This window comes from Talpa occidentalis, unplaced genomic scaffold (genome assembly GCF_014898055.3).
Source record: "Talpa occidentalis isolate TD23 unplaced genomic scaffold, MPIMG_talOcc4v2.1 talOcc4.4, whole genome shotgun sequence".
NCBI classification, from domain to species: Eukaryota; Metazoa; Chordata; class Mammalia; order Eulipotyphla; family Talpidae; genus Talpa; species Talpa occidentalis.
The window spans coordinates 143038872-143066689 of record NW_023604295.1 but is presented as its reverse complement, the minus strand read 5'-3'; the positions used below and the strand labels follow the sequence as shown (position 1 = coordinate 143066689).

At 44.2% G+C, this 27818-nt stretch overlaps 1 protein-coding gene across 8 annotated transcripts in view; it reads right to left on the bottom strand.

The window, feature by feature from the left end:
* The window catches only part of TENM3 (teneurin transmembrane protein 3), a 2290771-nt gene that overhangs the window by 16585 nt on the left and 2246368 nt on the right, over window positions 1–27818 (bottom strand). For all 8 annotated transcript variants that reach the window (XM_054701057.1, XM_054701061.1, XM_054701058.1 and 5 more), the window contains 5 exons: window positions 23740–23972; window positions 22493–22647; window positions 20844–21718; window positions 3347–3522; window positions 1646–1881 (listed from right to left, as the gene is read on the bottom strand). In XM_054701057.1, coding sequence (XP_054557032.1) covers window positions 1646–1881; window positions 3347–3522; window positions 20844–21718; window positions 22493–22647; window positions 23740–23972 — 1675 coding nt within the window. The remainder of the gene's footprint in view (window positions 1–1645; window positions 1882–3346; window positions 3523–20843; window positions 21719–22492; window positions 22648–23739; window positions 23973–27818) is intronic.

Genomic DNA, 27818 nt, shown 5'->3' with positions numbered 1-27818 from the left:
AGCCTGATATAGAGTCCATACTTTTTCAAATTCTGCTTCAGTGCTGTCTCCTTGGATGTACAGAAGAAGCAGCTAAGTCTAGACAGTCCTGTGTCTTTGATGAAGTCAATTTTGTGTCTGAGAATAGCTGTGACTTGTGTGTGTGTGTGTTATGCCTGCTTTAGGGAGAGTTGTAGATAAATAAGACAGAATCTGTGCCTGGCTCTGGTTTGCACTGCCCCAAAGAAGTGACTATAAGTGGAGGCAGTAGACAAGACACAGCAGCTCTCGATTCCGAGGTTTGAGAGGAGAAAAGGCAGGTGATGGAGTCTGGCATCAGAAGGCTGGGGCTTGCTTTTCTGGCCCACCACTTGACCTTCACCCCTGACCTCTTTCTACTGCTTTTTCTTCACGTTCCTCTCACTAATCTCACTGACCAGCCTCCCTGGCTTCTGTTTCCAGAAGTCCTGATCCCGGGGCGGTTTGCAGCTGGGCATCCTGCAGCCTGAGACGTGGGGCAGGTGGGAGCAGGCAGCCCTGGTTCCACAGACCAGGGATTTGGGTCCCACACACCTGTTTTTGTCACTGAAGTGTAATCAGAATATAACCTGCAGGCTGGACACAGTCTGTATTTGCTTCTCTGATTTTTTTTAACCTTATTTCTATATCCTGGGAACAGCCAACATCAGTATGGAGTAGCCATCTCTTACCCAAAAGGATGGCCAAGGTAAATAATGTCCTATGAGAAGAATATCCATTTTTTGGTGCAGAAAAGGATGTTGATGGTAAATCCCATGTTCTGTTCTCTCTTGATTTTAAGTAAATATCTTCTTAATGGTAAGGAAAGTAATGTCAGGGTTGGTGAATACATTTATATGATAAACTACAATCTGTTTACTAAGAGAATAACTCAGGTTCAATTTATAGTGATCTGAAAGTGGTTTTTTATCACCGTGTTTTTAGTCTTCAATCCATGTCTTTGCCAAAGGGCTGTTAGAAATCATAAATCCCTGCTCCCTTTCTAAGATATATTTGGCTCACAATATGAGAGGGAGGAAACAAACATCTAACAAGGCAACACAGAGAACATTTTCAAAGATCAATTATACCAGCATAACTAGAAACATCATCACATTTCACATAAAGAAATCTGGCTTTTCCCACCAAAGGGAAGAAGTTCTGAGGTTGCTATTTTTCTAGGTGCCCAAATTGTACTTTCAAAATGCTGGGAACACCAGGAAGGAATCCACCTTTTAATGAACACGCCCATCTCTTTCAATGGGCATATTTATGATTTAGAAAAATTTCAATATTTAAGCCAATTCCTACCTACCTAAGCCAATTCCACCATTAGGGAGGGCCCAGTCCTACCTGAGTGGGGAAAGTGTCTGATAATTAAGATGTCAGTAAAACAAGAACCGACTGACAGCTAGGCTACTTGGGATTGTGTTATATACAACTTCCCAATTCCCCAGGGAAGAATTTATTTTTAATCATAGATACATTGAAGAAAGCATTTTCTCAAATAGCTGGGGTTGATGCTGGGGGATCCAGTGGCTTGACGGCTGGATCTACGCTCGCTGTCAGCTATGTGAGGGGGCACCGGGCAGGGGGGAGGGACGGACCAGTCACCTACACGGAACAGCACCTGCCAGCACCGACTCACCCGCAGCTTTCGGCCGAAGACATTGACTTTGCCCTGGGCTTGCTCTTTCCGGAATCTCCATTCCACCAAATTTTGACCATTCTCACCAGGTAGTGTCATGTTCCTCTTGGCGACTGTTGGGTTGGCAGTGCCAGCCAGGACATGGGGCTCTGTCTGGTAGTGAGAATCCAGGCCACTGGCATAGATGATCCTCAGGGAGCCATCAAAACCAATCTGGTAGCTGTTTCTTAACTGATCTAAAAACCAAGCAGCAGAAAACATGCACAATGATTACCACGTAGACGTTTGGTGGGCTGTGTGGTGCCAAGTCATATAAATAAATCTTTTTATAAAAAGCACAGAAGTACTGGGGTGAAGGCCAGAGGTGTGGGGGTGTGTGTGAGAGGATTCACCAGAGACAGAGTGAGAAGCAGAGCAGGTGGATCTGCTGAAATACACTGCTAAGGGGAGCAGTGGGGAGATAGGAGAGGTCTGCTGCACCATGTGGGTCAGCTCCCTGGGTGGGGATTGATCTCAGGTTGCAGTGGTGACAGTGCTGAGATTAATCCCTAGGTCACCGGGGAGGCCCCATAGAAATTCTTGCAACATTTGCTGTGCCGCCCGTGTAAGGAAATACAGAATACTTTGTGGTGTCCTTTTAGGTACTAACAAGACAGTGACTTCTGGCATTTCATGCTGAATTTGGTTTGGCTGAATATTAAAAGCAAACTTTAGGGGGTTTTAAAGGCCTCCACTTTAATAGATTTCTTTTTCTCATTTTCCTGAATAAATGAATGTTCACCCTCCGTGGAATGTGCTGACAGTGTTTTGCAATGTACTAAATATATGTGTCCCCCCGACCCCCGGAGGTCTTAAAAGAATTCCCTCTCCCCTCCTCCACCCATCCTGAAGTCCTTTGTCAACGATTTTTGGAAAAGACTTAATATCTGTATCTTGTCTACCAAAATGTAAGGAGAGACTCCCCTTGAAATTGACATTTTTGAAAAAGGAACCACTTTATGTTCTGGATCAAAAATCCTCTGCTTGTAGTCTCCTACTGAAATTGATTTTGTGTGAACACTACAGGACCATTTGGGGAAGAAATGAATTCAAGAAATACTAGTTTGAGTTCACAGCGCCGATTATGTGGCATAACCGGTAACAGAAAAAGTCAAAGAAGTTTAGCACAAATTTAGTCATTACTCTGGGAGCTGTGCCCTCACCACTGCAAACAGGCTTTTCCAAGATGATTTCAAAAAGAAATACGGCGGGAGGTCCCCTCAAGGAGATCCTGGGTGTGCGTGCCTATAGACTGGGTGGAAAAATGAAGAACTCAGATATTAAATAAATGGGTACCTGGAATTGGGGATAAATCCTCAAACTGCTGAACTCAGAAGGCAGCGAAGTTGATGTGCTTGGGAAAACTCTGGAAGATGACTCAGAAAGAGTCGGATGGTGTGTGTGTGAAAAGCTGGAGTCAGGTTGTTTTACAAATGGGAGTGGAAAAAGGCTAGTTCTAGGTTAACGTGTTATTTTATATGTGATTAAAAAATATCTCTCTATATAAACACATTGCATGTAGGCATTAGACTATTTCATCAATTTCTGTAGAGGTTTTCATTTCACTTTCCCTTTCTGGTTCATCTTAGTCATCAGACGTTGCCACATTCTCTTTGATGCCAGGAATGTTTTTAAGTTATTTGTATAAAATCACTCTTTTACCTTGCACCATGGTGTAGAAAGAATCGATTGAGGACAGATTTGAAGTGATGCTGACGTCCTCTTCTCGGCTGGATGACTCGATGTCCACCGTGATGGCCTTGTCCATGTCCCCATGAAGATTTGTCACCACTCCAGTGGGGAAGGTGACATTTGTGAGGCGACCTTCACTGTCATAGCTAAAAGAAAGAGCATGCGCTGGTGTTAGGGAGCACACAGCAGGTTCTTCCTGATCACACGCAGCAATATTAGCTGCACGCATTTGGAAGAATGTCTTTGTGCATGAGCTATGCAGAGTGAGGACTTCAAACATGCTTTGAAGTAATCAAAAGCCTGTAACAGAAAAACCTCACCGGTGAGAGCAAAAGTAAACAGAATAGCTTTCCATCTCAGCATATTAGTTCTTGAAACATGTCCAAAATCTTCCTGCACAACTCATTCGCTGTTTCAAAGGGAACGTGTTTGCTGATGTTAAATTCCTCACTATTCCTCCATATTTTCTACAAAGTAGAGTCAATTCACCTTTGCATCCATTTTTAATTTTACTAACTTACGCCCTCTTGGCAGTGCAGTGCGAAAGAAAAAAAATATATATATTATACAGAACTTCGTGAAACAGTGTATGTATGTATTTGCATTGCAAAAATATTCTTTTAGTATCTTCAGACACCCTTCAACAAATTAATAAGGTAAAAGTCTTTTAATGATTTTCTATTTCTCAGTGATTGAAATACTTGGTAATGGTAAACTGGGGTATTAGTGCAGGCAGTGTGATGATCTGTCTCATCTCTATGAACATTGTAGGGATGGTAATCTCCAGAACGATGCTTTATTATGTGGACTGAAATAAGATGTAATATTTCCTGATATTTAATGAGTATTTGCTTCTGTAGTATACACTCACTTTCAAAAAACTTATAAGAGGAACTTATAATTCAGTCTTGGGAATTGAAAGGGCTGTCCTATAATGATGGATACGCATTAAAGGCACAATTTTACTAAACAATTTCTTGGTGACTTTTATTTCAAAGATGAAAATGTGGTTGGAGGACAGGAAAAAGAAGCAAATTCTGGGTTGAAAATCAGGGGCTTCCTTGGAACAATCATACACTTAAGATTGGATTTCTGATTGGCACTATGACGGCCTCATTAATAAAGGGTCTAAGTAGAAAAAGCCTTCAATCACGTCCTACTTAAAATAAGCACGGAAGCAGAACTATAGAGAAAATATCCTATTAGTGAAGACACAAGTTATCAGGGGCAGGAAAAGAGTAGAAAGGGTCATAATAATAGGTGTAATGATAGTTCCACCAGGCATTAAGGAGGAGGAAAAAATATTTAATGATATTTTGGAATAAAAGGACAGGAGGCATTTAGAGTGTAAAACTCAGCTTTGAAAAATGTGATTGGTAATTAGGAGATCGTAGGTAATAAAGGTAACGATTTAGCAAGGTCAATGTCTTGGTAGAAACAGGCGGGAAGAAAGGACAGAGATGATGCTTGCTCTGGGCTCAGCAATGGGCCGATCCCATTAATTCAGTGGGGACAGTATCAGTCAGGATTTGATTGACTTCATCTGACAATTTGCCAGGCTGCGGAGCCAGGGGCAGGAACGGGCACTCAGGAGGGGAAGTGAGTGGTGGAGAAACGCAGAGAAAGAAAACGCGCCATTAAGTGTAATCACTGTTTGGACTCACAAGATGTACAGCCGAAGCCAGAAAGCAGAATCCTTCTCTTCCCACCAACCCAAATGCCCATAGCAGATTAAGGCCTAAATGAGAGAAAGCCAACACGGTTTATGGCTGTCATTGCTGTTTTGAAGAAGTGATTGCTCTCCAAGAAACAAGCATGCAGAGGCTTGTGCGCACAGCCAAGCTGACTACAGAATGACTGCCACAACAGTTCAATAATTACTCAATAATAAATATTCAATAAAAATAATTATTTAAGCCTGGTGCTTGATCTTATGTTGGCGTAATTCTTGTGTGGCTTTACATTTTTCATAGTCTGATGGGAAGAACCTGCTTGGTGTTTTAAGGAATTAACACCCCTTGGGATGGTTCTCTATAAAGGATGGGTTAGTCTTATTCTCCCCCCACCAAACCCCCCATTTTACAGGTGGAAGAATGAAGGTATGAGGTGGTCAGAGGACTTGATCAGACTTATTGTGCTCCCTGCTGGCCTGATTAGATTTTCATTACCTCATTACTGGCCGTAACCGAAACTTTCAGGCCAGGACCCCAGGCCCATCACCCTCCCGCAATCACTGCGCCTGGTCTGAAGTGGATGGTGATGACAGCGTCTATAGATGACGCCCTCCTGCCAGCACGTTGCTGATTCATTCTCGCTGCTGCCTCCCATCTGCTGCTTTCCCCTCCCTTTTGCTGGTTTATGTTTTCTAGAGCCATTCAGTCTGAGGCGCACAGTCACTGTTCTCCTGCCGAGAGCATTTCTCCCACCTCTGCCTTTGCTCTTTCTTGCTTTGTGCTAGTTCTGCGTCCTGCTGGGTGGGCGTTTCCTATCACGGGATGCCCAGTGTGGCCACGGAGCACAGGAGGCTGGGCATCCAAATGCTAACCTATTGGCCTGTAGTTCTCTGGGAGATAAAATACAAGCAACCTTTGCAGGTAGTATTGTTAGAAGGACACAGGGTTAAGCTGGGATCTGAGTGGTCCAGCTTTGCCATCTAGCCCTGGGGAGCCCAATCCGTGCCTGCAGAGGAGCAGCTGAATCCGTGCCAGCCTCCTCGAGCTGCAGACTTTGCACCTGGCAGGCCAGGGGAGCTACTCCAGAATGGGGGCACACAGAGGGTCTACCTTCCCAGTCACCTAACAGTTTCTGAACAAGCTTCACGTGCACTTCCAACATGGGGCACGGGGGGTGCAAAGGATGTAAGAAGCTGGTTGGGGAGAGAAGTCATGCACACGAAGAGCTACCTACTGGCCCTGAGCATCATGTGGGCGGAAAGGGGCATGGAAAGCCTGAGAGCAGAGGTGTGGCCACACTGGAGTCACAAGGGAAGAAGGGCCACAGCAAGGTAGGGACCCTTGCTGGCCTGTGAAATAGCCCCAGGACTGAGATCAGCAGCTGAGACTCGGCGTGGCTTCCAGCCAGGACAACCACACAGGTGAGGCCATGGAGAAGACAGAAGAGGTCGACAGTTAAGGGGAGGCTGTGCAGGGGGCACTGTAGGGTGCAGCGAACCCTACAGTGGGCTCGCTCACTGGGGACTTGGGGCCGCTGAAGGTTTGCAAGGAAAGCCAGGCATTACCTGACCTGGTTTTGAAGCAGGATCTCGGGTTGGGGGTTTTATAGTCAAAAACCCCTCACCTGTTATCCCCGTCATGCGATAAAGAAATATACCAAAGGCAGAAGGGCCCTAACTTCAGGATGAGCCAGTTTTGTAAAAGGAGAAACAGTTTTATAGCAAAACGCTCCAAGTTCACATTATTTATTCTTTGGTTTCCAGGGTGGATCCGTGAAAATGTGCTCACAGGTCAGCACCTATGTCAACAGAATGAAAACAAAATGGATGAGAGATGAGAGAATGGCCAAGGGGACTGAGAAGGGGGTGAGAGAAAATAAGCGGTCAAAGATGACTTTCAGAAACAGTGGGCTGTGCAAGCAGAGAAACAACCCACTAGCAAACGCCCCCTGGCCTCTGAAATGCTTTGATGCTGGGCCCTCGAAGAGGCCTTCCCATCAAGGAGACACCTCTGGGCACAGTCTCTGTGGCTCTTCTTAACGCGGTTGGTCCTCGTGGCGAGCTGGCCCTGGCCGCGTGTGCACGTAGATGCGAGATGTCCTTTTCTTTTATAGCGTTTTGGATTCACCATGCCATGGGCTCTAGGGCATTTGAATAGAACATCAACCTCATGCTCTCCCTTCCAGTCATCTGGTCTTCGCCTCGTAGCTTCAAATCCATGACACAGCACATTCTTCTCGGCCCATCGACCCCTCTTCACAAAGGACTCGCTGGAAAAGACAATTCCCCCTGGCTCTTGGTGACCTTCTGCTCCTTCCCGGATGGGATGCCCTGAATGGATGTCTATCTATTTGTTACTCTTTAATTTTTATTGCATTTTTGCCTAGACTTGCTGTTTTAGCCTTTGTGGTATATTTTTAAATCTCTTTTAAAGTTGCTTAAGCAGTGGGATTATTGGTAAATGCCCTGGAGAATCGGAGCTGAAGCCATTCTCGATTCAAAAGACTGGCCATTCCCAGGTGAAATTCTCTTGCTCTTCTCCCCTCTCCCTGCCCCCTTCCCTGGACTTGAAGCCCCCAACTCTTCACTTCTCATCACTATGTCTCTCAGATATTTAACTTTCCCCTTCTGTAGCTGCCCTAGATTTAAACACAGGTCTGCTGGTCTCCTCACCTCCTCACTGATGCCAAATTAATCTTCGTAAACACCACGGTTGTAATACTGCTCTTCTTCAGCTTCATCCGTGGTTCCTCAGTGGAGAGAAAAATTGACCAACACGAGGTCAACAGACTACTGATGCCACTGGGTATTTATTCAAGTGGAAACAATTTGCAGTTCCCGAAAACTTTAAGCCCCGACAGCTGTGTTATCTTTGGTCTTCAGTGCGTCCCCATAAAACGGCTTCTTTAATCAGGTGCTATGTTTTTAAAATTTTCTTCTGCTTTTCAGAAAAATACATTAAATCAGAGTAGACAAGTAAACCCGAGAACAGCACTTATAAACTGGGAGAGGTGGGGTTGTTGGAGGAGAGAGGTGTTCTTGATCCCCGTCCTGACCCCCGTTGGCTTTAATTCAGTTTGAGGCTGAACTGGTCTGTCTTAAACATGGGAGAAACTTAACATTTTTACTTACAGAACAGTGGCAAGGCCTCTCTGTAAACGTTTATTCTCTCTACCTCTCTAAGGGCAAAGGAGAGCCAGTTAAATGTATGTTTGATTCTTGACTGGTTTCTCCAGTCAAATCTCAGTCTGTTCTGAGGAGGCACCAAAGCAACAGATGCTGGTTTAGGGACATTTGGCCACTGAGGGCTCTGGATGGATAAATGTTCAATTTCAGCTATGATTGGCCCTTCTGCAACTTCCCAAGGCCAACCCAGAATGATAACAGTGACCTGTAACCATCATCATTGCTGTCATCTCAGCCTACTCTGGGGGCACTGGCACGAGTGTGTTTGTTCTCAGACCTGCAGACTCTCCAGAAAGACTTACCTGTCCCTGCCCCCCACCCATTCCACAGAGGGAGAATCGTTTCTTTCAGCTATCATAGCTCCCTAGGTCCAAATTTCCTTCCAGGGCTCAACAGCTAACGAAAACAAACAAAAACAAAAATCCCCATAATTTTGCCATCTGCGATGGGAATGCCTTTTTCAAAATGCTAATTTGTAACAAGCTCTTAGCTGTCACTGCGGTGAAGTGGAACAAAATTACTAGCCCGATCATAGCAAAACCGTATGCACAAATCATTCCCTGATCCTCATTCCTGACAAAGGCCACATGGACAAAGAGGAAAGGCAGAACAGAACCCGATGTCAGCTTCCAAGGGGGGACGGACTTGGAATCCTAATGCCGGTAGCCTGATCGGAAACCCCAAGATCCAAAGGATTTACCCTTTAGTTCTCTGAGAACAAATCTGTGGTTTATATGTTTGAACTATTCTCTCAATGACAAATTATAATTTCTTTAGATTCAGGAGCAGTGTTGTCAGTAAGAAATACAAAAATGAGTTTCTGGATAGAAAATGCAAAATGCTTCCATCACCAAGGTAAAGTAATCGATCAACTCAATAATCATAGGATCATCTGTCCTCGGTGGGTGAATACTGACCGATGACCAAAATGACAGGGAAAATGCAATATAAGACAAAAAGAATATCCTTTTATAAGGATTTTGTCGAGTGCTGAGAGATGTCATGAGAAACGGGAGGACTACTTTGAGGGAAGGGAAGTTAAGATCTATCTATTTACCTGTCTTTGCTGCTGCTGCATTTCACTGTCTCTTGCTGATGAGAAACATTCTGACCAGCTTTGCTCCAGAAAACCAGAAAGTCCTGCCTGGAGTCAAGCCCCTTGCTTTCCCTTTCCAGTGGGGAAGAGTTTTTAATTTTGTCTTTTACTTAAGATATTTATATTGCAAATTACACCAGTGATCATATTTACTTTGATCTATTCTCTTTTTTCAAACACCCCAGACGCCAGAGTTCAGAGGCGCGCAGACAGGGGCGGCTCTCTCCTCCCTCACCTCTGGTCCAGCTCTTTCTTTGAACACCGAGCCTGGTGACAGATGGTCACAGACATGCCATATTTTCCAGGGATCAAATTCAAGAAAAGTGACCCAGGCCTCTCTCCTTACACAGTCATTTCCACATCAGGGAGACATGACAAAGTGACATGTTGACTCTGAAATTCACAGGCCTTGAGAAAAAGGCATCCACATCAGCACATCCCAGTATGAGTTCCCATTGGGGTGGAAAGATTCTGGGTTAGTCATTAGAGAAGGATCATATCGACGCCATTCTCTCCTAAAAAAAAATTGCTTATTGGCCGAGGGAGGTTGACAAGCCTGGGACACATCTTTTTTGTTTCGTTACCAGGTCTTGCAATGTAGAATTGTGAGGCGGTGGATGTCCAGAAAAGCTTTTCCTTCAAAGACGCTGTAGGACAGAATTGGGCATACCCTCGCCCTCCTGGATTCATCCCACGGGCTGGGAGAGCTCAGAGGACAAACCCACTCTTCTCCTTTGTGCTTTCTTTGTTTGGGGGGGCTACACACAGACCCACACCCAGGAAATGGCTGCATAATGGGGGAGGGCAAGACGGGATTTGGGAGACTTAAGGTAACTTGGAATGAGCAAAAACAAAAAACAAAAAACAAAAAAAAAAAACTAGGTAGGAAGTCTATTTGGAAAGAGAAATTTTATTTCTTATTATAAATTGTTCTACTCATCAGTGTAAGGTGTAAGCTATCAGGTTTGCCCACAATGCCATGTCCTTAACTATTTTAGCAAAGGAAAATGGGTGACTTGCTAAATTTGGTTTCTTTTGGAATAAGCCTGGATAGGGACCTAAGGAAAGTTGGGCAGGAATGGCAGGATCACAGATATTTTTTAAAATGTAGGAAGGGGAGACTTTCCTTTCATAGGTTGAGGGCGTAACATTTTTACGCGATTGGTTTTAGAACCTCAGACTTCCCAAGGCCACAGGGCGAGGATTAAGTGAGCAAATTAGGACTCAGGCGCTCAGTTTCCAAGTCCCCTGCCTTCTCCTGGCAACCTCTGCTGTCTCTCGGAAAAGACTGTGGACAGAGAACAGCAAGAAAGCGGCCCCCCAGAAGTAATGAAATGTCAGAGCCTGGGAAATCTGAGATGAATAGGAAAGAGCTGGAAGGAAAAACAATAGCCGTAGTGGATACAGATGCAGAATTGAGAGCAAATGGTAGACTGAATTGCTGTCTATTCCTCAGCGCTATGAGAGAACATGCGGGGTGGGACCTGGGCAGTCCAGGAGCAAAGGGGAGCAAAGACAGTGCATAGAGAGGGGTGCTGTGCCCCCGGGAGGCGCAGATCAGAAGGCTTCAGAAGGCGAGCACTATGGTGTCCAGTAGCAGACAGTTGGTGCTCAAGGACCGCGACACGGGGACTGTCTTTCTTGCTCAGCTGCAGGAAACGCCAGTCTCCAACTTCAGCTACAGCTGACCCTTGAACAAGTCGGTCACTGGGGGCACCAACACGCCCTTCTGAGAAATGGAAAAACTCCATATAATTTTTGACACCTTCAAGCCTTAACTGCTAATACCCTGCTGTTGACCAGAAGCCTGGCAAATAGCATGAGTGGACAAACAGCTATTTTGTGCATTATATATATTATATATTGTCATCTTAGATAAAGTAAGTTAGAGAAAACACCCTTACAGTGCTAGTTACCCATACTGTCAGTTGACACCGTCCCTTTACAAGAAAACTGACAAGTGGAAATCCCATGTTGTTCAAGGGCCAACAGAACCCACACAGCCCCCCAGCCACTCCCCAACTATGTCCTCCACGTTCCTGCTCGGTGCTTCCGTCACGCTCACAGCTTCGATTCTGTCTTTGGCGCTCACACGCACATCTCTGGACCTGGCTTCTCTGAGGTTGTAAGAAGCCCTTTGCACCATGCACTGGCAGGTCCCACGGTACCTGCAAATGGGTCATTTCCAACTCTGCTCTTGTCTTTTCTCTATCGACCTGCTTCTTCCATGCATTTCCCTACCACATAGTCATCTCGGTTAGGAAGACAGCTTAGGTTTTCCCAGCATCCAACCACCAAGTAGTACGTCACACCTTTCTCTGTAACTGCAGCGCCCAAGCCTCCATCAGGCTTTCCCTTCTTCTTTCCATCACAGCTTGGCTGTGGTGTACTGACAAAACTTTAAGATATTTAAATTGCACAACGTGATGATGGATAAACCTACCTACGCACTGAGAAAGGATTCCCCCCACCAAGTTAATGAACACATCCATCACCTCAAATATCACCCCCCCCCCACACCTCTGGATGAGAACATGTAAGTTCTACTGTCTCAGCAAATTGCAATTCTATAATACAGCCAAGAAAACATTACTGGACCCAACGGGACCGGTCTTCCTTTCTTCACTGGATCTGCTGTCTCCTCACTTTCCCTGTAAAAAGGGTCTCCTACTTTTCTACATTAATTCCATCCATGTTGCTCTCCTGTTATAGTCCTTTCCAAGAGCCCATTCCCGCAGGAGGGCAGGCTCACTAGACCCCGCAGGACAAGCCCTGCTTGACCAGAACTGCCAGCTCCCGCCCTAGTCCCATCTTCCCACGCCCCACCCAGATTCTGCACATCTGTTCTGTGCGCTCTCCCCCAGGCCCACCATATTCCATCTTCCGAGTTAAGTCCTTTCTCCTAGAACATTCTACCTCTTCTTGCTAATCTTTACTCAGATCTTCCAAAGACAAACTTAAGGACCTCCCTTGGGGCCCTTGTACATGGGAGGAGGGACTGTCCATTGGCCCAACCACTGTGAAATGCCACGGAGCTTCCTCAGTAACTGAAAAGGGCACTGCCACATGATGCAGCAACTCCCCCTCTGGGTATGCACCCAGAGGAAATGGAAACAGGATTTCGAGGTGACAGCTGCACCCCAACACTGATATTCACGAGAGCCAAAATAAGGGAACAAGCCAAACACCCATCAGCGGATGGAGGGGTAAAGGGCGTGGTGCGTGCACAGTGGAATATTACTCAGCCGTGAGAAGGGGGCGCTCCTGCCCTTTGCAACAACATGGGTGGACCTTGAACCACATGCTGAGTGAGATAAATCAAAGACAAACACTGTTTGGTTTCACTTATAAAACCAGAGAGTATAATGGTGACTTCCTAGGGGTGGGGCTGGGAGCTAAGATGAATGTTTCAGACTCGGGAGGAGCAGCACAAGAGCCACACGGATCTCATGCACAGCCCAGCATGGGCAACCACTCGCGGGCAGGACTGACGCGTGTGCTGGGATGGCAACCTTCTCACAATATGTGACCGGGTCCCAGTATCATGCTTCACACCTCAAGTTTACAGTGTTATATATCCAATTAATTCCATTAAAAAAAGTCCTTCTTTGGGAGCTTCTTCTTGCCCCGTGCCTGGCCCCTATCCCTAACTGAATTAAAGGCTCCTGCGCTGTACACTTACAGCAGGTTTAGGAATTCCATTCACAGCTGTTTAATAACCCATCTTTGTGCTGCTGCTCATTCTTTTTTTTTTTTTTTTAATAGAGGCATGTTTTATTTATTTATTTATTTGTTTGTTTGTTTGTTTTGTTTATACATGCACTGGGTACAGTCAGAAGCGCGGGAGGGTGAGAGAATTCACCAGAGCCAGAGCGGGGAGCAGAGCAGGCAGAAGGACCGAAGTACACTGCTGAGGGGAGCAGCGGGCGGCAGGAGAGGTCTGCGCGCCATGCGGGACCCTCCTCTGGTGGCTGGGGAGCAGCCGGGGATCGAACCGGCGCCGCAGAGGCCGCGGGCAGCTTCGCAACCCAGCGCTCAACCACTGTGCCACTGGGGAGGCCCTGCTCATTCTTATCACTTCTCCGGTTCCCTCAGTGGACTCTGCGCTCAGTGAAAGGAGGGGACATGCCTGTTGGCTCGGCTTTCTCCAACATCGAACCCCAGTCCCGGCCACGTGATACAGTCCCTCTGAGTGAATGAGGACATGGGTGAATGAATGGATGCCGGGGAGTGAGTGGATAAATAGGACATGCTTAATGACTAAAGGGCTGTCACAAAACTCCCAGCTTGTGGGTGCCAAGGAGGTGAGAATGAAGTGGTTGACCTGCCAGTGCGCCTTTGCCTGGGGCACTTATGGGCTTTCCTTTCTCCAGTGACTCTCCTTTTCTTTGAGGGGCACAGCTGCTTGAGGAAAAGGGGCATTCCTGGGCGCTGCTGCTGCCCGGACCGGCCCCCAGTGGGAGTAATCATGCCTGCAGGAAAGCCTCTGTGCTAGAGAATGAAGTACACGTTAAGACTGAAGTTAAAACCAATGTTTAAAAAAAATTAATAAGGCATAAGTGAACTAATGTTTAATTGAAAATGTATATGCAGATGTGCACACGAAGGTAAGCTGTGGAGTAGAACCTTTCTTAGGAGCTCTGAATTATAAATCCCACTGCGTAACTCATTTCTTCTGTCTCAGGATCAAGATTTAGTTCTCCTTATATCTTTTGGGGTATGCATGAATTGGCTCCCCATAAGCGGGTGCATTTTGACACCCACTCAATTGCTCCCCCAGATGATACCATTCTTTCGATCTCTGCTTTGTTATATCACTGTAACCCACTCGGCTTAAAGCCACCACGTAGAGTTGAGAACTTTTTTCCAGTTTCAGGGAAGGATTAAACTTGCTTTCATTGGAACTTGGTTCCTTCCTCTTTCCTTTTCTAGAGAATGAAATAGAATGAGGTCTTCCTTGATTGATAGTCATTAAATGCTTAAATTAATTATTTCCTTTTAAATAAACTACAAGTTTTTTTTCAGCTTTTGCTTTTTATACTGGTTGTCAGAGACGATCTTAATTTCTTTGAGATAAATTCTCTAGTTTTGAGCCAGTGATACAAAGTGATGTCTCTTTACATCACATTTCTCATTTGTTTTGGGGGTCTCACTTCATGAACAACAGATTTACCAAACGCTGGGTTGAGTCGAGGGCTATTTTCTTTAACTATGCCTAAATTTTTTATTCTTTTTTTAATCCAGTTTTATTGATTTGGCATTTATTTACAAAGCTATAGAACTGTGAGCATATAACCTCATACCATATCACATGTATGAGCTTCAGTCAGTCCAGACCTGGACCTTGGTTTCCAGACGAGACGTACATGCAGAAGGCCACAGACACAGGGACTTCCTCGTCATCTCTTACTGCAAAGAAAATGCTAATCAAAGTCAAAATGAGGGATCACCTCAGGCTGGTGAGAATGGCCCCTTTCAAAAAGATTGGAGACAAAAGACCTTGTGTAACGCTGGTGGGAAGGCAACTTGGTGCAGCCCCTAAGAGCACTGCGTGGGAGTCCTTCAGCGAGCACAAATGGAAATCCCTGGGAGCAGCCATCTGCGCTGATATTACCCGAAGACTGTGCAAACATGGATGGGGGACCGTGCATCCCATGCACAGGGAGTCAGTCTGGAAGCACTTGTGAGACATGGCAGTGATGAGGGTGGGAGGGACACTATGTGAGGAAGGAGTGGCTGTTGTCTCCCAGGGAGGTCGAGGCAAGCAGGGGGTACCCCCAGCGCCAGCAGACAGTCCAGGAGAGACGAGCAGGGCACTGCATCCGTGGCTGCAGGACATGGGGAACCACTCCATGTCAGCGACTTATCTCTGGGGTGCTGAGGCCTTGGGGTGACTAGGAGAGAGGGCTGCTGAAGCTGCTTTCATTCCAATATCACTGGAATGAGCCAGAGAGGCCAGAGAGTTCTCTGGGCAATACTCAATTGTCGCCTTTGAGTTCTGTCATTTTACAGGGGTGCCTCTGTGCCCATTTCTTGCCGTGTTGTCAGATAGTTATTTGGAGTGGCTGGTGTACTCTCGCGGTCTTAGGGTGAATCACTGGGTAATCACTGTGCAGCGGAAGCTGCTAATGGACACAGAGATGAGGCTATCACATCATCGCTCTAATTTAGACAGTTACGTAATTAGTTTAAAGAGGGATTCGACACTTTGGAAGCTGCATGTGCTCACTCTTGAACCATTATGGGGCAATTTATCCCATTAATTTGGTAAACAGAATACGCTGAAAGAGTTAAAGTAACCCAGCAATTATCAATACTTCATGAGGAAACAGCCAAAATGAGAAAATGTGACTCATCTGTTTTTATTTTTTTCCTGGGATTTTTTGAACCATCTGAATGACATACCACTTCCTCACTTCCCTCTCTGCTTTGCAACCTGGACAGAACGAATTATTTCTTGAAACTAGACTGTGGAAGAGAATTGAATTAAACCAAGTATTAATAAATGGATTGCTTCAGTGGCGTTCATGTTAACGTTTAAAATGTACACCAGTCCCTCTTCCATTGCCTGTACACTTGGTGCTCATTAACCCCGGGACTACACATTCTGGTTAAAAATTTAAAGCAAAATTATTAAACAATTACATAAAACAGCAAACATGGAAATTGGCTATAGCATTTCCCCATGATTTTAAATGGCCTGCCGATAAAATCTCCTAAAAACCTAAAAATCATTCATAATGTCCCAAGTGTTTTCTTCTGGGAAGAAAACAAGAAGAAAGAGGAGCAGGGAGGAGAGCTGAATACCACTTTCAGGCACATGTTCATAAAAGCAGCTGCTTAGTTTTTAAAAGCAGTTTTGGGGCAGATAACAGTGAAATGTGGTTTTAATGTTTGAGTATTTATTTAGGGTTCCATACCCATCGATGGAAGGTTTTGTCTCAGTTTCTTTCTGTGAAGGTGCCTCCACAATTTTTCTAGCATCACAAGCTATTACAGTAACACACACACACACACACACACACACACACACACACAGGAACACAGCACAAGTCAGGCTGTGTAGACAGGATTCGGTGACAATGGGAACACGCACATCATTTCTAAATCGGAATGGCTGTCGTTGAGTTTGCCGACATTACCCGTGCTTTCTGCACACTGGTTTGAATTTGTGGCGCAGGTACTACTTACACTGCCTGTCTTCCCTTCTCTGAGGACCTTCCGGGAATACTCTCCCACACTATCAGCACCGATGTCAGTGGGAGTCGTGGGTTTGCCGAGGGCGCAGAATTAAGTTCATTTTAAAGAAATGGTTCAGAAGCTCATTCTGAAATTGCTAAGCTTGAATGAGGGACAATAAAGCACCCAAATGAGAAGCTGGAGACCCATATCTACCTACACAAGTGTGTAAAGGCTGAAGCTCATTTATTTGCTCTGTAAATCTGAATAAAGCTTATAAAAGATCACAGAGTCAGCTCCACAAATACAAAGCTCCAAGCAGCCCGAGTCTCAAGACAGAAAGGCTGCCATGAGCCTGGTGGCGTGCATGGACGCATCAGCCAGAAAACTCAGATTTTTTTTCACGTTGTCTTTTATAACCAGACAGAAGAATCTCTAGGTATCGCCAAATGGTTTGCATTTTATGGGGGTTAGCAAGCAGAGCGCTGTGAAATGCCATTTACTATTAAATAATTGATTCTACTGCCCAATTCACGCCAATGGATTTGCTTTGGTGAGCGTTCAAGTGTAAGAACTGTGGTTTTGCTTTGGGTATAAACGCTTGAAATAATAAATTCTTAGCAGGTGAGATCTTTTTGGTCTCTCTGGAATGACATGAGCTAAGGAATGATAATGTGTGATAGTTATTTCCAAATGGTACGAAGAGCAGCATGAAATAGCCCCTAATATAAGTGAAGGGCATACCTAGGCTAATTATGGGATCATCACCCAGGGGACCCCATTAGCTAGTTGGACCTCATTTCTACTGCCAGCAAGTCAATGGAAGAGGAGGTCTAAGACAAGATGGCTTAATCAATCAGTAATAAAAAGGTATTCAGTTAGTCTAACTCGGAGATTTCATAGCTGGGTTATAGACCAACCGGTCCCCACTGTCGTCTTCCTGACACACCATCCAGCAGCGTGTCTACGCACATTGCCAGCTTTTCCAATGAATCACAATAGGGACATAATAGTTACAGGGAACATGGAGAGAAATTGCTGCCAAGAAGAAAATGAAATATCAAGTTTTTGAAATAAAGATTCTTAAGCTTGAGAAACCATCTGTGTATTCTAGAAAAGTCACCCTACCTACCTCACTGGTGGCTAAAAAGAATCTCAACTTGATACTTCATCAAAAAGTGACTATATAATGTGAAGAAAAGAAATGCTTGTGTATTGTTTGGTGGGACTGTGAATCGTTACAGTCGCTATAGACATTCCTAAAAAGAATTTTAAATAGAATTATCATTGGATCCAGCCATCACGTTCTAGGTATTTACCCAACGAATAGGCAAGCACTAACTCAAAAAGATATATGCAGCTCTATGTTCACTACAGCACAATTCACCACACACCCAAGAAGTGCCCCGGGATGGAGGAACGGATAAAGAGGAGGTGGCATATGCACCAAACAGAACACTATGTAGGCATAAAAAGGTGAACTCTTATTTGCAACATGAGTTGACCTTGAGAGGATTACGGTAAGTGAAATAAGTCGAAAGAAGAAAGACAAATACCAGCTGATTTCACGCATATGTCTCATGTAAAGAAAATCAAAAAACAAGCCTTTAGAGTGACAGCAGAATGGCAGTTACCGGGGGGGGGGAGTGAGGTGAGACAGAAGGGGCGGCTGGTGGGTGAATGGGCAGGTGGTGGTAGAGGAGGTGAGAAAATATGACCTTGGAACCTATAGATTGCTACAAACTAATGTTACCTCAAAATACAACACAATGCAACACAACAAAACAAAACCCCTGGATCTCCTGCCGCACCCCTAGACCCCCCACCTCCGCCACCATGTAAAAGAATCTCAATCTGGGAACAGCTTTTCTTTTCCTAGAATCACCCTATCTGATAACAATATACTTTATCAGCAATCTCAACCTTCTGCACCCAGAGAGGGCCCTGCCAGAGTGGGGTATTTCTGGAAGGCTGGCTGGTCATAATCCTCACCCTCCTTTTGTGGACATTCTTTTGAATATTGTAACGTTTCACACTCTCAGAAGAGGTGGATTTGCTCTTTAACAGCCAAGTTAAGAGAATGTATGGGAAGCAAAAGACGGGTCATCTGTCATCCTGACACCATGACTCTGGATGACTTGGGGCTAAGTGCTCTGTTTTCCTTCCGTCTCAAATTATAATACACTGATTTGCAAAATTGCACAGGTATGTTAGAAAATTTTTAGTCAGTTCTTTGCTGCTGACATCTAAAGGAAAATTCACCAGAATATTGCTTTTAAAAAAGCAGGATTTCTATGAATTTTATTATAAAAGTTGTTTTTCAATCACTAGTTTGTTAATTTTTATATTCTCAAATTCTTCTATATTTTTAAATTTTAACAAAGCATATATATAGTATGTAATGTATGCAATTATGAAGTTATATATTCTTAATGTTTCTCAGAATAGTTGTCCTTACTGTAACTTATCTAGATGTAAAATTTAAGTATGATTTATAATAAGTTGTTTGTATCTGTGAAAGGATGATTGTGTTTCAGTGCATTAAATTTTTTTATTCTTCAAAACAAGGCTCACCTCTGATTTTCACAAGATTGGTTTGCCAACCCACCTCCTCCTGAGCCACCACACTCATGCTTGATGGAGCCTGACATTTTTAGAAGGACTTTGTTATGAGACAAACGTGTCTCTTCATCCACCATCATTGAAACCAAAGGCAAGAATCTCAAATTTGTTTATATTATCCCACACCAGCTACTTCCATGGAGCACAGCCCACTCTTTAATTTTCCAGACTTGAAAATTCACGTGTAGGTCATAATCAAACCACTGCACCTGCTGTAAGAAGTTCCCATGTGGGTTGTGACCCACACGTTGAACTTCCAAGCAGGGTCAAAATCCAGAACAAACAAGGACACATTCAAAAGTGGCCCATGGCGCTGTGCTTGAGTCCTGGACTGTACTAAAAACTTAGTTCTCTGTTTTTCCCCCTGCTTTCAACTAAACCGAAACCCTACACATGCCACCATCATTTGGTGAAGATCTTATAATCAGAGCAGCTTTCCTGCCCAGGCTCATCTGATGGTGGTGCTTGTTCTGCCTCTCCGGCAATACAGCCTGCAATCGCTTTGAAAATGGTGCAAAGGAAGTGCTTTCCATTAACTTCCAATTTATTCCTTTCCTATTGCGATCCTAAAATGAGCAAAAGGAATGTTAAGAACAGAATTTTAATGTAATTCAGTTGAAAAGGTTTGTTCCTCTGACAAAATCATGCTGCTGGGTAACATTCATTTTATTAAAAGGGAATCTGTCAAAAAAGAAAAGCAATTCAAGCTACAGGAGAACTAAGCTTTATGTATAAGATCCATTCCAGAAAAGTTGTATGGAAAATATTTGTGCATTGAATCATTTTTTTCTACTGACTTTTATTATAACTTTAGAGGTGTGCTCTGACAGAAAATACTTTTTGCTTCAGCACATCATTGGGAAAATCACACTAAGGAACTCATATTCATTTCCGGGGATAGTCTGCATTTGTCAACCTGCCAGCTTTATACATCGAATTTCCCCTTATGGTTTGTGCAACGTTTGCTGAGAAACAAGTAATTGAGCGTGATTGCACACATGCATTCATGGCAAGGTACATGCACCATAAATGTACGATGCACCGTCCACGTACAATGGCTAAAGCTCATGTCACTCCTATTGACCTCCCCGATGGTTCTGATAGAGACCTCACCTGCGCCAGGACTCCACGGAGCTAGTAGAATATACCAGCTGGACATGAGTCTCATATTTTCCCAAATGCTTTCAGAGCTAGTAAAAATTCCTGATTTGCATTTAGCGGTCAGGTTCTTGGCAAGGGTAGTTCGGATTCTCCAATAACTGATCATAAAAAAGTTAACCCTTCCATTTGAGAAGAACAAAGTGGCAGGGCTGATGTGCTCAGCCAGGACCTTTGTACCATTCTTAACACTGCTTGATCCCATGAGTCAATGTAAACTCCAAGAATTTATGCCCCAAATGAAGTTGCTAGCATGTTTTTCAAAACATTTGCTGCTAACATAGTAGGTCTGTATGGAGTAGAGTGTTAGGCAGAGGTAGATTTTCTGTGAGGCCAATGAAGCTTTAGGGCTTCTCACGTGGATGGGTCCCTCCCAAGTCTAACTTCCTCTCTTGTTGTGTTGCCTTCTCTTTCAGAAAGAGATCCAAAAATAACAGAAGCTCCAGGCCCCCCAAAACCTGGATTCCACCTGCCTTTAAGATCACACCACGATATTTTAGAGTACCTGATTACAGCACAGTAATTATAATCAGAGAGAATTTTGAGCTACTTACTCAAAAAAGGTGGTCCATCCAGTTTCATCACTTTTAGTGGCTAACAGGCCGCTGTTGCCGTGGTAAGTGAACAAAACTAACTCGAGGCCCTGGGCCGTCATACTTTTCAGACATCCATTGGTGCCAATGGTCAACCATATCACTTGGTTATCTGGAGACACCACCCGGACTGGCATCCGATTCGGGTCCCGCCGAATCCGAAGGGTGTTGCCGTTGCTGTCTGTCACGGCTGTGATGTCGTTGTCATTGCTGTAGCTGAAGTTGTACAGGTAGTCCCCGGTCACCAGGCTCACCGTGTACTGGTGAGTGCCGTTGATGTCAAAGATATAGAGCTCCTGGTCCGTCGGAGAGGCCACTTCATAGAAGTTCATCGAGCTCAGCAGAGGCTTGTTCTTGGACACGGCCCGGATGCGGATATTTCCCAGGTCCGCGATGTACAGCGTCCCGTCAGGAGAGGCGGCCAGGGAGGACGGGGCGTTCAGCTTGGCATCTTTGGCATAGCCGTCTCCGGTCTGGTAGCAGTCACAGTTGGCATCGTTCTTGCAGTCACACTCCGAGGGTATCCCCGCCACCAGGGAGATCTCCCCGTCGGTGGTCACCTGCCTTATGCGGTTTATTTTCTTTTCATCGGTCTCCGTGATGTACAGGACCCCGCTGTAGGACACCGCGATGGCAGTGGCTGATTCCAGGGTGGTCTGAACCGCGTGCTTCCCCACGGAATATTCCACCCCTGGCACCTGGCAGTGCATGGGCCGGCCAGCAGCGACGCGGACCTGGCGGTTTTCAGTGATCTGTAAAACCACATTATTATCCAGGACGTAAATGGAGTTATCCATCGGGTTAATGGCCAGGTCAGTGGGCCACTCCAGACGCACCTTAATAAAACAGAAATGTTCGGTGAGTCAGAGACTGCGCTGCAGTTAATTCGCCAAAAGAGTAAATTGGACCACTTGGCGAAATTACCCTTAATTTGATAAATGGGCTTAAAATTGTTTTTTGAATAGGTACTTATAAACTCAGAAGTTTTGAGTGGAGACAAATGGAGGAAATAATAAAATGACATTTGATTTAAAAATCCAGCTCATTGAAAGGTTTGCAGGCTAGAGTCAAACAGCGGCTGAAACACATGAGTTAGGAGCCATCACGTGATGGGAACACCTCGGCAGAGCAGCCACCAACTGTCGGGGCTTCCGAGGATGCGGACAGACCAGCCTGCAGCTGTGTCTTCAGTCAGGTCCGTGGAGAAGCGGCTAATTCTAAACACAGGACCCTGAGACTAATCATAATGAGTTCCCTTTACTTTGGAAGAAGCACCTACAATAGAAAGATTAGAGATTTTTAAGCTGCTTTGTTCTTTTTTGGAATATCTGTATGCTGCTACTAACTGGTATGACAAATTTTTATGACAAATGTTTCACATCTCCTCATGATAATTGTTCGGTAGCTCCTTGAATCCATCAAAGGCAGAATGATAGAAGGTTTTATCAGCTCCTAGCATTCGTTTAAATAGAGCAGCTTTATCAACAGCAACCCCCACACATGAACACAGGTGGATTCATGCAGGTGAATGAGCAGCAGCACAGCCTCTGCCGGAGCCAACGGAGTCACTTTGAGAAAAAACAAAGAGCCCGACAGGGGACGCCAGCTACCTGGCTGATGTGCATGCTGGTGTCGCAGGTCAAAGGTCGGGCTGAGGTCAGGTCGTTGGAGCCCAAGAGAGTCGATATGATTCCATTCTGATCGACTTTCCTGATCATGGTGCCATCCACAAAGTAGATTAATCCATTCTTATCAATCGCCATTCCTGTAGCCAAGAGAAGCGAGTGTTATGCCTTTTTCAAAAATGATTACTTTTGATTCAACTCTTAGTCCTGCCATGAAACTCAGTTTTCGACTCCACTGAGAAGGTGGGCGAGAGGCAGCAGGTCGGACTACAGATGGCAAACACCTCAGCAAATTCCCCAAAGGAGGCATTTCCAGTACAAATAAATGCAATACGGAAGAAAGAAGCCACGTTTTGTAGACTCGCCTCTTGGTATCTGAATCCCATAGTCAGTACCGTGTTTGAAAAGTAAAATGCTAATGTGTCTACAATGTTCTTGTCTCTAAATGATAGAAACAGGTCAAATTCTGTTACACTGAACTTAGAGTGACTATATTCTAACAAAAACCAGAGCTAAGCCAAGTTTTGTTGACCTTGTTACAATGAAATTTCTATTATGAATAATTCAGTACAACAAATACTTTTTTCCTAGTCCTTGTTCACATAATAGTTACTAGCTGTCATGAAAAAAGAAAGCCCTAACCCAAAAAAGCAATGTAATGAAAGGCCTACCCCATGAGCAAGGAGTCAGCCCTGACTGGCGTAGAAGCTACAGACCTTTTAGCACATAGAAGTTTAGCCCTTGTTACCTCCAGAAATTCCTCCCAGCAAGCATTTTTTCCCATGGCATAGAAACAAAAGTTTAATAGCTCCAAACTGGGCGAGGGCTAATAGGGTTGCTTAGTGATGGTTTTTAAAGAGGCCTGGGACTCATTCATGACAAAGAAATTCCAGGACAATGAAAGAATTTGGACGCTTCCTTGAAGTTGAACAGAATGTGACCTGAATCCCTTATAGAGGAGTTGCTTTATTCTTGGAAAAGAAAAAAAAAAAAATGGTATGATAATAAGACATGCCAAACACCTAATATTTACTGTAAAATCAAGTTAGGATTCTAGCAGCTTCATGCTAAATGGCTTTTTAAAACACAGGAAGTGAAACAGCTTTTCCGGAACACGGTGGAGGGTAAAACGTCAGACTCAGCATTAAATAGAATCAGGCACTAACTCGATTGTGTGTGTCTCTCTCTCTTTTTTAATAAAAAGAAATGCTCAAATTGATAAATGCAAGTACCTTTGGGACTCATGAGCGTTGCTTCCACTGCCTTCCCTCCGTCCCCACATCTGGCTTCATCAAATGGAAGGCACTGCTCCCCGGTCCCCGCAATCACTTCGGCATTTTTGGTTAAGTCTTTTGCACCCGTCAGTGACTTTGGGCGATAAATCCTGCGGGTGTTCGTGTCAGAAACATACAGATCTCCTGTGACTGGGTCAGTTGCAAGGTAGTATCTGTGGGCTGGGTTGCTGCTGTAAAGACAGATCGTACATGGACATCACGAGAGAGTTGAAAACACCGAGAGAAATGGAAGCAAAATAAAAAAGATCATGGGACATTTGACTGTGGATGGAAATCTGTCATCAAAGGCTGGAAAATGGACAGAAGAGTCAGAAAGCCTTGAGAGAAGGTGTCACTGGTGGCAATTTCGGGTCTGTCCCTGGCCCTGCTGTCCTGACACTAAGGGCTCAACAATTTACTAATTGTCATCTTCAAAGTAATTGCCGTCAGAAGGCAAATATGCCGCTCACCCAAAACAAAGAAGCAGGTGCTTCTACACCTATTTGGCTTGAAGCAGGCCACTAATAAATTGCACTTGAGTGATAGCCAAAGGCTTACTCCTGGAGGTGTCTACGTCACATTCTCCCACAACTGCTTTCACTGTCCCCTCATCACAGGGAATTCTCCTGTTTCCTACAAAGCCAAATCAAACCAACACCTGCTCCTGAAAAAATGCAGCACCGGGTCTGTCTTGGTAGCATTTATCACAATCCAGAAAGGTAATTTGATGCAGTTAGAGTGATTGTCCCGAGTGATGGGGTTAAACATTAAAATGAGGTATTCAAGTGCAGGCGCTGTCTCGGTTGGTGGCCTAGTGCTGTGAGTCAGAATAGATCCACCAGTTTTATTTTTAGTTTGTAAATTAGGCTGCTCTCAAACCTGTCTATGAATTTGGTGAGATACAGACATTTGTTCATAAAATGTAGTGCCTTGATTCTATAAATATAAAGTAATGCAAATGTAAAACGCTTTATGTCCCATTACTGAAAATGGGAAATGCAAAAAAAAAGACCAACATTATCAGGGAAAGGACAAATGATGGTGGAATTAAAAACTTGATCTCCTTACAGACACTCTCTACCATTTCACGCTACTATATATTGCGTACTACATGCAAATATCACCTTCTGAAAAAAAAAAAAAAAACAAAGGAGTTTACATGATAAGGTGAGTCCACAAAGAAGTGAACTACAGGAATCAATCCGATCACTTACCCCCCCAACACCCCATACACACATGGATAATTATATGCTTGTTTCTGCTTACTTTGTATGTGAATTCTAAAATCTGTAGCATGAATCTAACTAAGGGAAAATACCCTGGTTACTAGTGAAGGTGTAATGAACGAGTTCTTACTATGTAATGCTCTTCCTCTGAAGAGGTAAGCAGATGTACTTCACTTTCCTGGCCAAAGAATAGGTTCTGTTTCCACCAGGGTTTCTCACCATGGTGGAGGGGACAGAGGTGACATGTGGAGGGGCAGGGACCTTTGGGGGCTCTCCCAGCTTCTATGGCTGTGATGATGCTGACAGATACTGAGACCACGAAGGCCTGAATCCCTTCAGTTTTGGGGTCTCCTTCCTAGTGTTTGATCCCTTTTAGTGACAAGAGGCAGACCAGAGCAAGGATCTTGAGGGTGCAGACACATATGAAAGGGTGTAAGTGATACAAAGAACTATGTGGAATAAACGCATTTCAGGACTGCTGGGTTATACCACATGCTCAGCTTGCTGAGTGTCACTGTCTCATTATTATCAGCTGATGCCTGAAATTTTAAATGGAGCAAGACATAATGTGTTCCTGAATGTGGTGCTTTATTACTGTGTCAAGTGCAAAGTTACATATCCCAATATACTATTCAGAACTGTTTTATAGAGGTTTGTTCTTCTACAAACGACTCGATATCACAGGGGGTGGGGTACAGGGAGTTGGTGGCAGAGCTCTAGTTGAAAGACATGGCATTGGAGAGCCTTTGCCAGTCCTTCCTAGCTAGTTTTCCACAGCGTCCCTCATTTTGGCAATGAGCCGACAGACTTTGACACTGTCCACCTGCTAGGTGGACTCTGGCTGCAGGACACAAGTTTTCTTGGTGCACACGTAATGGCCATTCAAGTCACTAGTGTTGCCAATACTTGCATCGGTTTTATCCTAGTGAGCGAGTAAGGGAAGGCCCAAAGCTGAGCTTCTATTTCCTACTTCCTGTCTGTAGCTTCTCCTTCCCTGAAGACAGAGAAACCCAAAGCCACACCTGTCAATGCTTTGAAAAATGTCTGCCAAATGAGAGCTCTATCTTGCACACAACTCGAGAATTTGTCCAGCAGCACGGAGGTGGTGTGTGTGCACCAGGAGACTCGCTTTGGAGACACTCCCACAGATGGGGTCCGAGGACAGGATAGCTCCCTGCCGTGTGGCCTCACCACACAAGTCACATCCCAGCCTCTTCTGATAAGAGGGGAAAGTCCCAAAGTCCAGAAAGTCAAAAAAGCGAGTGTGGAAATTTCTGGTTGACAGAGAAGCATCTGCGCAGGGACTGGGTGCGAGGACGCCACTCGAGGGAGCATCCTGACAGGTCAGCTGGAACTTGCGCTCAGCTCCCTGGAAAGGCAGCCCTCAAGAGGCAGGGTGGTGGGAAGGTGGGGCTCACAAAACAAATGGTTTGGGGGAACTGCTCAGCAGGAGCTGAACTCAATTCTTAGGTGATTGAGATTTTCATTTCAGAAAAGTTTAAAATAATAGTAAGATGGGGGCTAACAGCAGAATCGAAGAAGCTGAGCTCAAGAGAGGAAGCTCTTTATAAACTGTGCCTTGATTTGTGACTCATCCTGGATTTCCCAGACCTTCCCAGTGTCAGGCATCTCCTCTATGGTCTCATTCGGGTTGTGGAGACCAGATGGCTCGTTTCTTTGGTCCTAATTCAATTTTCTTAGGCTAAAGAAATACTCTTTAGGAACATGCTCCATTACCAGCACTTGAATCTTATCTGCTGAAAATTATGTCCTAACCCTAGGAATATGGAACATTTGAAGAACAACAGAAATTACATTTAATGTATAAAAGTTAAGTTGCCTATTTTCTGGCCACCAAGGCTTTGTATTATTGCAAGCAGGGCTTTGGAATATGGTATTTTTGTGCCTGCTTGACTTTTAGCTCTTTATCTAAGAAGTGCAGAATCTAGTCTTTGCAATTTTGGGTCTACACTTTAATTGACTCAAAATCACAGACCTGTGATTGACACTTTCTTTGATCCTTTAATTGGTGATATAAAACTCACAAAGTTGACTTTTAGTCCTCCATGTTTAAATGCCTCTTGGCTAGTATTAATTAATTTAAGTTTCTTTATTTTGGAAGTTTAAAGAAATGGAACGGGGATGAGCTAAAATCTACTATTTCCAAAAAGGGTTTGTTGGCAAACTAATGCTATACCCATCATAGGGGGAAATGGTTAGCATCACTAAGAGACATTTTAAGCATTCCAGAAGCTTCCAGTTATGTCAAAAAAATTTAGTACGTTGGCTGAGTAGTAGTTATGGCTTTTATTTGACATAGTATACTGGCAGTACTTATAAATATGGTATAACAAGATACTCTTATTTATTTTGTCTTTTAACATTTTATTAATGATACCCCCCCATTAGCCCAATTAATGATACTGCCGATAACATATGAAACATGGAAGACCATGTGCTTTTCGTATTTTATTTGATTGTTAACAACTGCCAATACTGTTCATTTTTGTAGATTTAGACACATTTGTCAGTTTCTCTTTTTCTTTATCATCTATTCCTCTAACAACTTCTACATTAGCTGTGGAAGTGCAGCTACAAAGAAAGCAAGATAGGATCCTATGAAAAGCCTATGAGGATGATAAAGGTTGGAAAACAGGAAGAGGCATGAGAAAAGAATTGCAATTTTTATTCTTAGTAAAGACACTCCAATAAGCTGAAATATCTTGCTCTTGTTAAGTCAATTTTGAATAATTAATTATCAAGCAAACAAAACCCCTAACTCTGTCAATGATTTTCTCATCCATTTGATGA